This window comes from Lathyrus oleraceus, chromosome 1, assembly GCF_024323335.1.
Source record: "Lathyrus oleraceus cultivar Zhongwan6 chromosome 1, CAAS_Psat_ZW6_1.0, whole genome shotgun sequence".
Classification (NCBI taxonomy): Eukaryota; Viridiplantae; Streptophyta; class Magnoliopsida; order Fabales; family Fabaceae; genus Lathyrus; species Lathyrus oleraceus.
The window spans coordinates 123,642,455-123,658,551 of record NC_066579.1 but is presented as its reverse complement, the minus strand read 5'-3'; the positions used below and the strand labels follow the sequence as shown (position 1 = coordinate 123,658,551).

Below are 16,097 nucleotides of genomic sequence, written 5' to 3'. Positions count from 1 at the left end.
AGTAGGATTGCCATCCTTTTATAATGCAGTACTTGAGCCTTGAACTTGAATTTCATAAAATTAGGGTTAATCAAGTTAACCTAATTTCCACACATTATGGTGCTAACAAATAGGCTATATGCTTGGTATCTTAATTTTAGCACAGCTGTTAGTTTCCTGAAAATCAGCCTGAGATAAATACTGAAACATAACAGAAAAATCAGCCTATGCTTTAGCATCTGCTGTCAGGGATGAATGTCATAACATTCAGTTTGACATCCAAAAAATGTTGTCATGAATGAATGTCATAACATTCAGTTTGACATCCAGTAAATCCTGTATTAGTTAATCCTGCAGCATACTACTTAAGCATGTCATGACATCAGTCAAGACATCTAAGTACAATAAGTGTTTTAACATAAAATGCAGCCAATCAAAAACATCTACAAACTCCCCCTTTGGCAATTTTTTGGCTAAAACAACTTGGCATCACAACAGAATTCACAGCAGCAGAAAGCACACATTCAAGCAGAGAATCAAATTAGCTAATACCCTTAGCAAACATAGAAGTTAAACTTCAAACAGCAGCAACACAAGAGAAGATCAAGCAGAGAGCAAACAGCAACATAACCTCTTGTTTAAAGGACCTTCAACTTCAAAGACATCTGTTGTCATGGGGTACAAGTGTTACTCCCCCTTTTTGTCAAAAATGTTGCCAAAGCAACACTTAATATTATAGACCAAAAAAAATAAAAATACAAGCAATTATCAGAAACACAAGAAATGTTCTAGTCATTTGACTCAGAGTCAGCATAATCATCTGTGCCATCATCAGGACTGGCATCTGCTTCTCTCTCTTCACCTTGTCTTTCAGCTTCTTCTGCAACAGCAGCAGCTTCACCAAATTCTCCACCATCAGCTAGCACATCACCTTCAGTCATCTCCAAAGAGCTAATCAATTTTTCCAAGTTCAGCTTCCTTGCCTCTAATTCCCTGCAGGTTTCTTTGAGCATTGCAATGACAGCAGCTTTACCTGGCTGATTGCTTACACGTGATGTCTCACCTGATGTCATGACAATGTCAGGGACATGGATACCTAGGAACAACTTATGATTGAAAGACATAGGGTTGTCTCTTTTCTTCACAGAATCATTCTCAGTTAAGATATTTGGAAACTGATTCAAAACAATACCACAGATGAGAGAAGGAAAGGCTATAGGACCCTTCACACTGAAGCTTCCTGCATGCTTCAAAGTTTGATCAAAAATATATGAGCCATAGTCAAATTTGGCTTTGGTTCCAACAACATATATAAACTTTCCAAGCATTACAGCAACTGTAGATTTATGATTGGTGGGCACCCAGTTAGCAACTCCAATCTTGTGCAGCATTGCATACTTGACACTCGGTTTACTTGCCACCAATTTTCCTTTGAGAGGCCACTTCCTTACCTGATTAGCAGTGATGACTTGACAGATTTTGTTGTCAGTCACCTCAAGCTCAGGTTGAGCTTCATCAAGCCTTCCCAAATACTTGTTGATCACTGAAGGAGAGAAATTTACACACTTGCCTCTCACATACACTTTCTTGAATTCCTTAGACTTGCCATCAACATATTCTCCAGACAAATTAACAATAAATTCCTTTACCAACATCTCATAGCACTTTGAAAACTGAGTCACAGTCTTCATTAAACCAGCCTCTTGAATAAGATCCATAATATCCTTACAGTCTAGGACATTCTGAGCTAATTCCCTTTCCAAAGCCAGCCTCTTTTGATAAACATATTTCCACCTGTTTACACTTGAAGCAAAATGAAAAGATATGTTGTCAATTGGTACCTCAGGGACACTAGCTGCAAGCTTGCTAGTGGTTGGCTTCTTCTTTGACAGAATGTCAGAGACATTACAAGGAACATCTGAGTCAGACTCAACAACAACAAACTTGGTCTTCTTTTTCTTGGGCACCACTTTGCTCAAAAATTTGGTTGGACCATGAACTTTCCTCTTGAGGTAACTCTCGACTGCCACCGTTGTCTTGGAAGAGGTTGAAACATCAATCTTCTTTCTAGGGGACCTTTGAGCCACAGTTTTCTTTTCTCTCCTAGTCCTAACCCTTTTGGCTATGCTAGGGAGGATAGAGGACAACAACTCATTATCAGAAAATTCCTTCAGGTCTATTGTTTCAGCCTCACAGTTAGGGTTGTCACTGGCATCATGAGTGACATGAACTTCCTCACCAGCCACATTATCTAAGGGTTTGTCAACATTTGGCTCCTTATGGGCATCAGTTTGCTCAACATCATCAGAGATATTCTTTCCTAAAGACTCAGTATTTTCTTGATCAGCAACACTATCAGGTTCCATAGTGTTTAAGGGAATGGAAACCCCAGGGACCTCATGATTTCCAGATAGTATTCTAGTCACTATAGTGGCAATGGCATTGTGAACGTACCTGGGACCTTCTTTGGTTCGTTCCTCAAGAACGATGGATGAGGAGAAGCCTGATACAGTTTCTTTAGGTCTTCTTGCATGTGGGGTATTCACAGAGTTAGCAACAGGATCTTCTCTGTTAGGGTTGTTTGGTTCAGCGCTAGGAGAACAAGGCATGTTCTTGGAAGGAGAAGAGTTGGATTGTTGAGACATGATGACTATCTTAGAGACGAAATGAAAAATTTCTCTGAGAGGATGCTTGCTTGAATGGAAGCTGAAAGAGTGGAAGAAGTAACGCTTGTTGCAAGTGAAATAACTATTATCTGTTGACCAATCAGCGCACACTTTCAATTTTTTAATAATTTGAAATATTAAACAGTAAATTCCTAACATCCTTAGTTGCTATAATTCCTCAGAAAGACATATTCCTAACTTGCCCCTTAAATTTTCAAACTGAGTAGCATCCAAGGCCTTTGTAAATATGTCAGCAAGTTGTAGTTCAGTTGCCACATGTTCCAAGGTAATCACTTTGTCTTCTACCAGATCTCTTATGAAGTGATGTCTAATGTCAATATGTTTGGTCCTGCTGTGTTGGATAGGATTCTTTGAAATGTTGATGGCACTGAGATTGTCACAGAACAATGTCATGACATTCTGAGTGACATTGTACTCAGTCAACATCTGTTTCATCCATACCAGTTGGGAACAACTGCTTCCAACTGCCATGTACTCAACTTCTGCAGTGGATAATGATACACAGTTCTGTTTCTTGCTGAACCAAGATATGAGATTGTTTCCCAAGAAGAAACATTCTCCTGATGTGCTTTTTCTGTCATCAGCACTCCCAGCCCAATCAACATCACATTACCCAGATAAGATAGGCTCAGAGCCATGAGAGTAGAGCATACCATAATCACAAGTCCCATTAATATACTTGAGAATCCTCTTGACTTGATTTAAGTGACTCACTTTGGGTTCGGCTTGGTATCTAGCACACACACCAACTGCATAGGCAATATTAGGTCTACTAGCAGTTAGATATAGTAGGCTACCTATCATGCTTCTATACAAGCATTGATCAATACTAGAACCTCCTTCATCTTTAGTTAACTTTAAATGAGTAGGTGCAGGAGTTCTTTTGTGACTAGCATTATCCATACCAAACTTCTTAACTATGTTCTTGGCATATTTGCTTTGGGAGAGAAACATAGAATCTTCCATCTGTTTAACTTGCAGTCCAAGAAAATAAGTCAATTCCCCAACCAAACTCATTTCAAATTCAGATTGCATCTGGTTAACAAAATGTTTCACCATTCTATCTGACATTCCACCAAAGACAATATCATCCACATATATTTGGGAAATCATGATTTTTCCATCTTCATCCTTCACAAATAAAGTCTTATCTATCCCTCATTTTATGTAACCATTAGTAGTCAGAAATTCAGTCAGCCTCTCATACCAAGCTCTAGGAGCTTGCTTCAATCCATACAGAGCTTTCCTCAACTTGTACACATGTTTTGGTAGATTAGGATCACTGAACCCTGTAGGGTGTTCCACATAGACTTCTTCATTCAAGTAGCCATTTAAAAAGGAACTCTTCACATCCATTTGGAACAATTTGAACTTCAGAATGCAGGCAACACCTAACAGCAACCTTATTGACTCAAGTCTTACAACAGGTGCAAAAGTCTCATCAAAATCAACCACTTCAACTTGAGTATACCCTTGTGCCACTAGTCTTGCTTTATTCCTAGTGATTACTCCTTTCTCATCAGACTTGTTCTTGTAAATCCACTTGGTACCAATGATGTTAGTCCCTTCAAGTCTTGGAACTAACTCCCATACTTCATTCCTTTTAAACTGCTCCAGTTTATCTTGCATAACATTGATCCAATATTCATCAGTCAGAGCTTCTTTCACATTTTTAGGTTCAACCTTGGATACAAAGCAGGAATTTGAGCTATTCTCCCTTGATCTGGTAATCACACCACTATTGGGATCTCCTATGATAAGATCCTTAGGGTGGTCTTTCTGGATCCAGATAGAAGGCACCTTGTTGGATGCTTCTAACTCAAGTCCAGGAGGAGTATCCTGTACATTTTCTGTTGAAGTCTCAAGGAATGTTCCAACATCCTCTATGACATTGGATTCTTCATCTTTATCATCAACAATAACATTTATGGATTCCATCAGGACATTAGTTCTGGAGTTGAAAACTCTGTATGCTCTGCTGTTAGTAGAGTATCCCAAGAATATACCCTCATCACTTTTGGGGTCCATTTTTCTTCTCTGTTCACGATCTGTAAGAATGTAATATTTGCTTCCAAAGATATGAAAGTACTTCACAGTAGGTTTTCTGCCTTTCCATATTTCATACAGAGTGGAAGAGGTTCCCTTTCTCAAGGTAACTCTGTTGTGAACATAGCAAGCTGTATTCATAGCTTCAGCCCAAAAGTGCATAGGAAGCTTCTTTGCATGAATCATAGCTCTAGCAGATTCTTGAATAGTTCTGTTCTTCCTTTCAACTACTCCATTTTGCTGAGGAGTAATAGGCGAGGAAAACTCATGACTTATTCCTTCAGATGAGCAGAAACCATCAAACTTGGAATTTTTAAACTCCTTTCCATGGTCACTTCTTATTATGATAACGCTACTATCCTTTTCTCTTTGGAGTCTTATGCATAGATCTTTGAAGACATCAAATGCATCTGATTTTTCTCTGATGAAGCTTATCCATGTGTATCTGGAATGGTCATCAACAACCACATAAGCATATCTCTTCCCACCAAGACTTTCAACCTGCATAGGTCCCATTAAGTCCATGTGCAAAAGTTCCAGAGTTTTGGATGTTGTAGGATGTCCAAGCTTAGGATGTGACATCTTGGTTTGCTTGCCAACATGACATTCTCCACAGACTTTTCCTTCATCAATAAGCAGCTTTGGGATTCCTCTAACTGCTTCCTTGGATATGATCTTCTTCATTCCTCTTAAATGAAGATGTCCAAGTATTCTATGCCACAACTTCACTTCCTTTTCTTCCTTGGCTAAGAAGCACATTGAGGAGTAGTTTGAGACTTTAGGTTCCCATAGATAGCAGTTATCTTTGGATCTGGATCCTCTCATAACTTCCTTATTTTCTCCATTTGTCACAACATATTCTTCCTTAGTGAACTGTACATTGAAGCCTTGATCACATAACTGGCTTATGCTGATGAGATTAGCAGTTAGTCCTTTTACTAATAACACATTATTCAGTTCTGGAACTCCAGGACTGTCCAGCTTACCAACACCTTTGATTTTTCTTTTAGCTCCATCACCAAAGGTCACATAACTGGTAGGATGAGGTTGTATATCTACCAATAAGTTATTCATCCCAGTCATATGTCTTGAGCAACCACTATCAAAATACCAGTCTTCTTTGGTATATGCCCTTAGAGATGTATGAGCTATTCTAGCAACCCATTGTTGTTTCTTGATAGGGGCATTATGCTTAGGTGCCTTCTGCTTAGGTCTGACTTGAGGGGTCTGGTTAGGATAACCATGCAACCTGTAACAGAAGGGTTTTATGTGACCAAATCTTCCACAGTAGTGGCATCTCCATCTTTGAAATTTCTTCTTTTGATGGTTAATCCTCCTGTTTCCATGATGTTGTGACATTGGTTGTGACTTCTGCTTGATTTTCTGAACTTCAGCCTTTGAGCTTTTGAATTCAGATGAGGGTTCCTTAACAAAGCCTAAACCAGACATGGTTTCTGATTTCTGTCCCACCTTTAGAATTTCTTCCAAAGTGTCAGTTCCTTTATTCAGCATTCTGATGGATTTTGTCATTTGATCTAGCTTAGAGGTCGGCAAGGTTATCTCACCATTTAGATCATCTATCATAGTCAAATGCTTCTTCTTCTCAACTTCCAGCTCCTTGATAAGTTTCTTCTGCTTTTCTCCTTGTAGACACACTTCTGCACTTTTGACACATAACTCTTTATATGAAGCCGCAAGTTCATCAAATGTAAGTTCATCTCCACTTGAGTCATCATCAGAGGCACATACACTAGTTACTGCGGTGACATATTTTGCAGATTCTCCTTCTGATTCACGCTCAGAGTCTCCATCAGACCAGGTGACAGATAATCCCTTCTTTTGCTTCTTGAGGAAGGTAGGACATTCAGCTCTAATGTGTCCAAAACCTTCACATCCATGACACTGGATTCCCTTGCCTTGGTTGGACTTTTCTTCAGATTTTGATCTTCTACTGATGTCAGATGAAGTGTTCTTGACATTTGGTCTACCTTTTTTATCAATCTTCTTTATGAACTTGTTGAACTGTCTTCCAAGCATGGCTATAGCTTCTGATATACTTTCATCACCTCCAATATTTCCTTCTTCTGAATCCTCTTCAGTATTTGATACAAAAGCTATGCTTTTGTTTTTCTTTTCAACATTCTCACACAAGCCCATTTCAAAAGTTTGGAGAGAACCAATAAGCTCATCAACCTTCATATTGCAGATATCTTGAGCCTCTTCTATAGCAGTAACCTCCATGGCAAATCTCTTGGGCAATGATATGAGAATCTTTCTTACAAGTTTTTCTTCAGACATTTTCTCTCCTAAGCCTCCAGAAGTGTTGGAAATTTCAAGAATATTCATGTGGAAGTCATGAATAGTCTCATCCTCCTTCATCCTCAAATTTTCAAACTTAGTAGTCAGCATCTGGAGTTTAGACATCCTTACCTTGGAGGTACCTTCATGAGTTGTTTTAAGAGTATCCCAAACTTCTTTAGCCAGTTCACAGTGATGCACCAGTCTGAAAATGTTCTTATTTATCCCATTGAACAGTGCATTCAAAGCCTTAGAGTTTCCAAGGGCTAATGCCTCTTGCTCTTTGTCCCACTCTTCTTCAGGAATTTGCATAATGATTCCATCTTTACCTGTCTTCGTTGGATGTTCCCATCCTTTGTTGACAACTCTCCAGACCTTGCTATCTAGAGACCTCAAGAAGGCTACCATACGAGGTTTCCAGTCATCATAGTTAGAACCATCCAACATGGGTGGTCTATTTGAGAATCCTACATCCTTGTCCATGGTACTAGAAAGTAACGTCCCTAGATCTCACCCAGAAACTAACAGGCAGGGTGCCTGCTCTGATGCCAATTAAAATTCTAGTAACAGACTATTGTAGCACCTCAAATTTGCACCCCCCAGTCATGCATTCATTTCATTTTTTTTAGGTCATATATCATTACATATTGCATTGCATCATGACAATCCAGCATTGGTATCAAGAGAATCATCAGTACAAGAGAACAAGTTTCTCCTTGAGATGAAGGCCACATGACTATCCTAAGGAGTTTATATGAGCCAAGGTTCATTTTGAAGCAACTTTGCCAAGTGTTAGAGGCTCAAAAGTCATTAGTACATTTCCAGGTCATCTGAAGCCCATAAAAGTCAACTGAAAGTCAACTGAGGGCTAGGAGGTGGAGAAATGGTTTGAGACACTTCATTCATGTCCAAAAGAGGTTTATTCATCATGTCAAACATCTACATTGAAGATTTTGAAGTCAGATCAAAAGTTTCCAAAAATGGAAAGTGACCTGTAATTTCAAGTTTCCAAAAATGGCAAGTTTTTGGACCACATTCAACTTGACTTTCCAACATCAAAGAAGCTTCAAATGAAATTTTGGTCAACATGAAAGTTGAATATCTTTCTCTCCCATTTCCAAAAAGTCCAAGATCATGAGTATCTGATGAATGATTGAGAAGTTATGAGCAAATGATCACCAAGTGTGCATGAAACTTCAAAGTGCCATAACTTTTGATTCAAAACTCCAATTTAGGCCACTCTTTTTGCAAATTGCTTCTTTTGACCAATATTTTCCAAATCCATCATTGCATTGCATGAAATAATATCACATGACCATTGGTGCATACATGAGTGTTTTGGAGGGAAAATGAAGAATTTAAATTTGGTTGATGCTACAAGCTTTTTGATCATTCCATCATGTTCATAAGTTCATTTTAAGTGTAATTGGACCATGCATGTGCACTGTTCACGTCCATTTTGCCATGCATAAGGTGAATTTATCAATTGTACATAACACCTCATTTCTCATTAAATTTTCATTAGCCAAGCCTAATTGTCATTAGCAAAGTAATTAGCATGTGGTATAAAGGCTTAATCATAACAGAATTGTTCATTATTACAAGTTCTAGATCTAGAATCACATTTCCCTCCAAATTTTTCTCTCAATCCAAATTTGAATTTTCTCCACATAACTCATTGATTTTTCTGCATAATCGTGTTCATTGATCATCATTGAGTACAGATCAAGCTGTGGATTGAAGAAATTGGACAAGAATTGTGCATACACCAAGCTTGAACATGGAAATGGAACTTGAAGTTTGAGCTGCATTCAAGGGGATTTAAGCATCAATTCATACATAGAGCTTCAAGTCATCAACATAGGAGTGAATCTGGAGGATTTGAGCACTTGAATCCACGAAATCATTGCACTGTTCTTCAAGAAGGTGAAATTTCGATCTCCACTATTTGCCAATCCATGTACATAGACTTGTAGAGCTTTTAACACTGAGAATTCTGATATAAATTTCATGGCAAATGGATGAGTATTGCATGAGATATGTTGATTTGAAATTTTGTTGCACATTATGTTTTGGATCGATCCGGGTTTGTTAGTGAAAACTAGGCTTAATAGATGTTAGATTCATGTTGTGCGTGATGAGACGAGTCCATTGGTATATGCCATGTAAAATTCTGCAAAAAAAATATGAATGACACTGTTGCTCCGCCGGTCTCATTGAGGAAGACGGTGGAAACCACCGTCAACCACCGGCCAGGAATAATGCTTAGGGTTTGCAGGCATGAACGTCCAGTGAGCGTGTTCGATCCCTTGCGCTTGTAGTTTGATTTTCCTTTCCATTTAATTTTCCCATGTGAAACGCAGCGTTTCACGTTTCACTTAGTGAAACGCGCTTGTAACCGTGTGAGCCAGGGTTCTATTCCCCTACGTGATGTTTTGATTTTCTCAATTGTTTTATTTGAGCGCTTGTATGACCACTGAATCCACAGTTCGATACTTGGCCTGGTGATTGTTCTATTTTAATTTCATGCTGTAGCGCCTATAACCATAGGAACGTGTGTTCAATCCTTGCTGATGCTTTGTTCCAATTTCCTTTTCATTCCATTTTATATTTTGATTTTTCACATTATTCATTCTTATTTCTTCAAATTGAAAAAATCACTAAAAATAGAAAATGAATCCAATTAAATCCAAATTTTTTCCTACATGATCATTTGAATGTCTATTATTTTGTGGCATGAATTTCCTGATTTTGTTGTTTCTGGATTTTTTATTGTGAATTGGTGATTGAACATGTATGCAAATCTACCATGCTTCATTCAATTAATTGTGAAATGCTCATTCTTGATCCAATCAACTTGAAATTTGACATGCTTGTTTTATACATGTTGCCTGATTTTTGAGAATTGGTTTGGCATTTTTAGCATTTTTCATTTCTGTTTTGGACACATGAATGTATGGTGTGACAATTTGTGTCACACATTTTGATGTTGATCTTGTCCATTTTCATTCCCATGTCAATTAAGCTCCTCTGATTCTAGATTTTTGCATGATGATTGTGATTAACATGTTGATATCACATATAAATTTTCATGATCATTGGATGTGTTTCTGATTTAATGTGCATTTCTCATTTGAATGTCCCATTATTGATCACATTGTATGCCTTTGCCTTATCATGATTAGTTGATGACCTTGCCTTGTGATTTGAGTCTGGTCCTTTTTAGGACATGTTCTTACTTGAACAAATGTGCTTCATGTTGAATATCAACTTATGCTTTGTCTTTTTGCTTTGCCTTTGACCCTAGTCTTTGCACTAGTGATTTGTACTCACCTTTTGAGCTTTGTATTTCAGGTTCAAGCAACTAGTTCTAGTGGTTGATGTAATCTCATGACTTGAGATGTCAATTACTTTGTGCACTAACCTTGATTGTGTTGTAGGTTCATTGGTGGAATCACTTGAGTTGTTTGCACATAGAGCTTGACTTGTATACATATAGAACCACTGTTGACTGTCTGTTTGATTTGTCTGAATGTGAATATTGACTTGTTTGACTTTTGTACAGGTACATTAGTCGCTTTTAGCTCATTGCTTGAGCTTTGCTTTGCTTGTGGTTGGCATACCACCTAGGTAATCATCCTCTAACTCCATGTAGTCTGGAAGCCCTATCGTTTCTTTTGGCAGGCATTTGGCTGAAGTCCTCCTTAAGAGACAATGACTGTGATTGTTTATATTTGTGCCATGTACTTCAAGTCCTCATAAGTGAAGAGGTAATTGACAGATAGAAGGGATTAGCAATCAATCCCCTATTACTCGTTGAGTCATTCATTATGCTCGCACTACGTGCTGACGCTCTTGAACCTAACCCAAGATCCTTGTATATAGAGTCAGTCAAGTGGAGTAGGGTCCCCCATTCTGGATCCCCACGTTTTCATTGATTGAAGCTCACCCAGGCCCGGGTTAAGAGTTATGAGGTCTTACCCTCATTACCTTTTCATCTGCTCACCCTGACGGTCAATGTCAGTGGTTAAGAGTCATCAGATACCCTTCCAGTGTTGGCTTGTTTGTCGAGGTTGATATGACCCCTTGACTAAAGCCCAGCCTTGTATGAGCCACTTGTTTGCGTATAGTGTGTGATACCTGTTCACTGGTGCTTGTTTACTTGCTGTTTAGGCTAGCTTGCTTCCTGTGCGAATTAGGTGCTGATTAGAGACCTCAACATAGGGATCGTTTGTATGACAACTTCTAGGCTCGAGTCGTAGTCTCCCTATTAGTTTGTTATCTCCCTAGTCTCTGGTTAGGAAAGTTTTTTTCCCTGTTAAGGGGAACTACATCGCCCTGATCCTCATACCAGATGAGGTACGTAGGCAGGAGATTGAGCTGATCTCTCCGGGCACTCTCTTATTTTTCCACCCTCTTGTGTGTGTGTTTGGAGTCTGATGTAAGTCCAGCCATTGGGATTCGGTTTCCTTGCTTGTGTGTGTGTTTGGAGTCTGATGTAAGTCCAGCCATTGGCATTCGGTTTCCCGTTTGTTTGTTTTGTGTGGAGTTGGATGTAAGTCCATTGATTGGCATTCCGTTTCCAAGTGAGTTTGATTTGACGTCTCAACATCTCGTTTCAGTGTTTGTTTCGGCATGCGTTAGCCGAGCTACGAGTGCTCTGATTCTTCCTCTGGTTAGAGAAGATACGTATGCATAGGATGCGATGTCCTAGCGAACACGTTTCCCATTCCCCGAATTACGTCGACTCTGATGTTTGTGTCTGACAAACTACGTAGGCCCAGGATGCGACATCCTGCCGAGTCCTCTTCTTCCGTCTTCTTTCCCCTGTTTTATTCTAGTGTGTGCAGTTTTGAGCAGTTTTTATCAGCAACCTTATTCTATTCTTTCGAGCGTGGATCCCGTCGAGTACGACGGACGTGAGGGGGTGCTAATACCTTCCCCTTGCGTAACCGACTCCCGATCCTAGCAATCTCTGGTCGTAAGACCATTCCTTTCCCTTTCTTAGGTTTACTTCGAGCGTTTCCTTTCCCTTCTTTGGGATAAATAACGCACGGTGGCGGCTCTGTGTCTTTTCCCTCCGGTTATTTTTCGCGAATGCGACAACTATCGATGTCACACTGGATGTTATGACATCCAATTCTGCGCAGACAAGTAATGTATGCAGAAAGTAAATGTAAAAAGCAGTAAATGACACAGAGAATTGTTTACCCAGTTCGGTGACAAACACACCTACTATAGGGGCTACCAAGCCAGGGAGGAAATCCACTATAAGAGGTATTAATTCAGGACTTAAACCACCAGTTTAATCCTATCACTTAAGACCTACCCAATGCAATTTCAATCTAAACTAAGACCTGAGTACCTACTCACTCCCCCTCAATCACAGCAGTGATTACAACCATTAAGAATTTTAAAGTCAGTGGTGAAGATATGCTTCAAACAACTCTTGGTTGTGCTTAAAAGCTTTAATCAAGAAACACACACTCACGCTTAAAAGCTTAGAGTGACACAACAATTAAAACTCAATAAACACCCTAGTCCAATGCAATCATCTAGGTGATAATTTCTTGGCTCACAAGTACAACCTAATTCAAGACACAATGAAAGTACAACAATGATATATAATGATATATTGAATTCTTCACGCTTCAAATCGCACAATTGCTGAAAGTAGGATTGCCATCCTTTTATAATGCAGTACTTGGGCCTTGAACTTGAATTTCATAAAATTAGGGTTAATCAAGTTAACCTAATTTCCACACATTAGGGTGCTAACAAATAGGCTATATGCTTGGTCTCTTAATTTTAGCACAACTGTTAGTTTCCTGAAAATCAGTCTGAGATAAATACTGAAACATAACAGAAAAATTAGCCTATACTTTAGCATCTGCTGTCAGGGATGAATGTCATAACATTCAGTTTGACATCCAGAAAATGCTGTCATGAATGAATGTCATAACATTCAGTTTGACATCCAGTAAATCCTGTATTAGCTAATCATGCAGCATACTACTTAAGCATGTCATGACATCAGTCAAGACATCTAAGTACAGTAAGTGTTTTAACATAAAATGCAGCCAATCAAAAACATCTACAAATATAAATCGATTTAAAAAAAATTAAAAATTGCAAAAAACTGAAAATTATTGAATATATTTAGATGCTATTTTATAAAAACAGTTCGATTTTGATTTTGATTTTGAATTGATTTTTCAAAATCGATCAAAATCAAACCGAATAACATATTTGTTATACTTATTTATTTTTTATTAGTGTGTTATCTTGTACTAGTATTTATTTAATATTAAATAATACTTATTTTTTTAAAATACTAATAATTAGTTTGATTTAATATATTTATTTATATCATTATTATTTTATAATATTATAGTATATTATATATTATATAAAATTTATATTTATTAGCACTTTTATAATTAACAAAATTTATAATTTATAATTCGCAAAAACTAATATAAATTAAATCGAATCAAGTTTTTTTAATTAATCATTCAAAATTAAATTAAATTCTAAATAAATTTATTTTAAAATTAAATAATATTTTATTTTAAAATTGATCTAAATCGGATAGCGCAAAACCCCTAACTTTGACAATAGTCAAATAAATTTATCTAAAACCAAAAAAGAAAACTAAAAAAGTTGCCCGAGTTTAATTTCTCACAAGTCAATTTTCTTCTCCAAGAGGAAAAATACTCATAATCAGCGCTTTTTTAACTTAAAAAAAAAAAAAAGACTTTTCATGACCCGCGTTTGGAGGTGCTATAACGTGGCAACAGGCAACAAAAGAGCGTGCGTGGTAGTAATAAAAAGCTAAAATACAGAAGCTAAAAGCTCGTGATTCGATGACACATTATTATCTTTTCAACACTAGTAAGAGTACAGTGTACAATACAAACACCACCTCTATTATAGAGAGAAGAGGCACAAACAATCAAAAGCTCGTGAGTGAGTGAGAGAAATTCCAATCATGGCTTCGACGACAATGCGGTTGCATTCAAATTCCACCGCCGTAACCAAATCCGTTTCTCGCCGTAGCTCCATTTCCGGATTCATCAGTTACAGATCCTCGTCGTTGTTCATCCGAACAAGCCTCATCAAGGATCGTTCTCTTAAGCATAATCTGAATCTTAGGAGAAGCAGCGCTTTCTCTGTGAAGTGTGTGTCTGATATTGAAGTTAAACAGAAAGTCAAGGATCAGGAACTTCAACAAGGTCTGAGTTATATGATTTTTTTTTCAGTGTCATGAATTTGTGATGTTATAAACTAGCTTAGGTTTTGAATCTGTGATCTGAATTTGCCTCAGTTCAGTTGCCGCGTTAAATCAATTTCAAATTTAGAAACGTTTTTTTAGGAGAAAAGCTTTGTTCTATGATTTTTCTTTGGTGTCGTTTTTGGTTCTGAATTTGTGATGCTATAAGCTAGCTTATGTTTTGAAGTTGTGATCTAAATTTTCCTCACTTCAGTTGTGTGGCATTGAAATTAAGTTCAAGAAAAGCGTTGTTCTATGATTTTTCTTCGGTATCATTTTTTTGTTGTGAATTTGTGATGATATAAGCTAGCTTATTAGGTTTTGAATTTGTGATCTGAATTTGCTTCTCTTTAGTTGCGCATTGAAATTTAAGTTCAAATTTAGGAACATTTGATTAGGAGGAAAGCTTTGCTCTATGATTTTTCTTCAGTTTCATATTTTTTTTGGTTTTGAATTTGTGATGCTATAAGCTAGCTTATGTTTTGAATTTGTGATGCTATAAGTTAGCTTATGTTTTGAATTTGTGATCTAAACTTTCTTCACTTCAGCTGTGGCATTGAATCAATTTCAAATTTAGAAACATTTTATTAGTAGGAAACTTTTGCTATGTGAATGCGTGTGTACTATTTTAGTTCTCTTTCTTTTTTCTTAATTGTTATTTCCTTCAGCATCATGCTTTATTATGATGGCATGAGTTAGCTATGAGTTAAGTTTTGACTTGGTGATCTGAGTTTGCTCATTTCAGTTGCGGAAAATTGTAATCAAATTGAAAATTTGAAATATTTTATAAGTAGAAAAGCTTTGGTCTATGATTTTTCTTCGGTTTAATTTTTTTGTGTGAATTTGTGATGCTATAAGCTAGCTTATGTTTTGAATTTGTTTACTTCTATTGCGGCATTTAAATCTTTTTTGGTAAAAAAAAAGTTGCGGCATTAAAATCAAGTTCAAATTTAGAAACATTTTATTAGGAGAAAATCTTTGCTCTTTGTGTACTGTTTTGCCTTTCTTTCTTCTTTTTTGTTTACTTTTCCTTCAGTATCATGCTTTATAATGATGTGATCAGTTATCTATTTTTTATTTTGTTTCAGCTTTGTTGTTTTATTTCCAGCAGAGGAATCAAGTTTATTTTTCATAATATAATAATAATTGGGGAACCGGAAATTAATTAAGTGACACTAATGATCATTTTACACTTGTTTCATGAAATCCGTCCCTTAAAGTTACAAGGTCGAATTCTTACCAGGAAGCTACACTTTTTTTTTTATAATATGTTCTATTACCTTGTTGATCATGAGTTTTTGGCATGTTACTAACCAATTATCTAGCATCCAACGTCATTGCAATCTAATTAATAATATCTGTTTATTTTTTCTCTTAGAAGCTACAACCTCTCCGAGCTCATTTGCACCAGATACTACTTCCATTGTGTCAAGTATTAAGTATCATGCAGAGTTCACACCACTGTTTTCTCCGGAGAAATTCGAGCTTCCACAAGCTTTCATTGCAACTGCACAGAGTGTTCGTGATGCTCTCATAATAAACTGGAATGCTACTTATGATTACTATGAGAAGCTGAATGTTAAGCAGGCATATTACCTTTCAATGGAATTTTTACAGGTTGGGCGCTACCTTAATGATTTGACCAGCTTGGAACATTACTGACATCTAAGACTTATTTCCATCTAATGTTCTATCTTGCAGGGTAGAGCATTATTGAATGCAATTGGCAATTTAGAGCTAACTGGTCCCTATGCAGAGGCTTTAAGCCAGCTTAGTTATAAATTAGAGGATGTGGCACACCAGGTACACCATCT

At 37.3% G+C, this 16,097-nt stretch overlaps 2 protein-coding genes across 4 annotated transcripts in view; one reads left to right on the top strand and one right to left on the bottom strand.

Moving 5' to 3' along the window:
* LOC127121391 (alpha-1,4 glucan phosphorylase L isozyme, chloroplastic/amyloplastic) overlaps positions 1-16,097 on the top strand; it is a 42,678-nt gene that overhangs the window by 12,815 nt on the left and 13,766 nt on the right. For 2 of the 3 annotated variants that reach the window (XM_051051893.1, XM_051051886.1), the window contains exons 1-3: positions 13,781-14,245; positions 15,662-15,900; positions 15,985-16,086. In XM_051051893.1, coding sequence (XP_050907850.1) covers positions 14,002-14,245; positions 15,662-15,900; positions 15,985-16,086 — 585 coding nt within the window. In that variant the 5' untranslated portion in view covers positions 13,781-14,001. Of the gene's footprint in view, positions 1-13,780; positions 14,246-15,661; positions 15,901-15,984; positions 16,087-16,097 lie in introns of those variants that run through there. The other variant, XM_051051900.1, reaches the window with a different exon arrangement.
* On the bottom strand, positions 768-2,624 carry LOC127095135 (uncharacterized). Its single transcript, XM_051033870.1, has 3 exons — positions 1,924-2,624; positions 1,473-1,773; positions 768-1,430 (listed from the first exon to the last, which is right to left on the bottom strand). The coding sequence occupies exons 1-3, from the start codon at positions 2,622-2,624 to the stop codon at positions 768-770; spliced, it is 1,665 nt and encodes a 554-aa protein (XP_050889827.1).

Bases quoted from the DNA above. Each gene is read 5' to 3' on its own strand.
- LOC127095135 (XM_051033870.1), bottom strand. From the start codon at position 2,624: ATGTCTCAACAATCCAACTCTTCTCCTTCCAAGAACATGCCTTGTTCT. The intron at 1,774-1,923 runs GTTTGTTGTTGT...AAGTGTAAACAG, and splicing joins CCCAAGAAAAAGAAGACCAA to GTGGAAATATGTTTATCAAA. The intron at 1,431-1,472 runs GTGACTGACAAC...ACTGCTAATCAG, and splicing joins AAGCTCAACCTGAGCTTGAG to GTAAGGAAGTGGCCTCTCAA.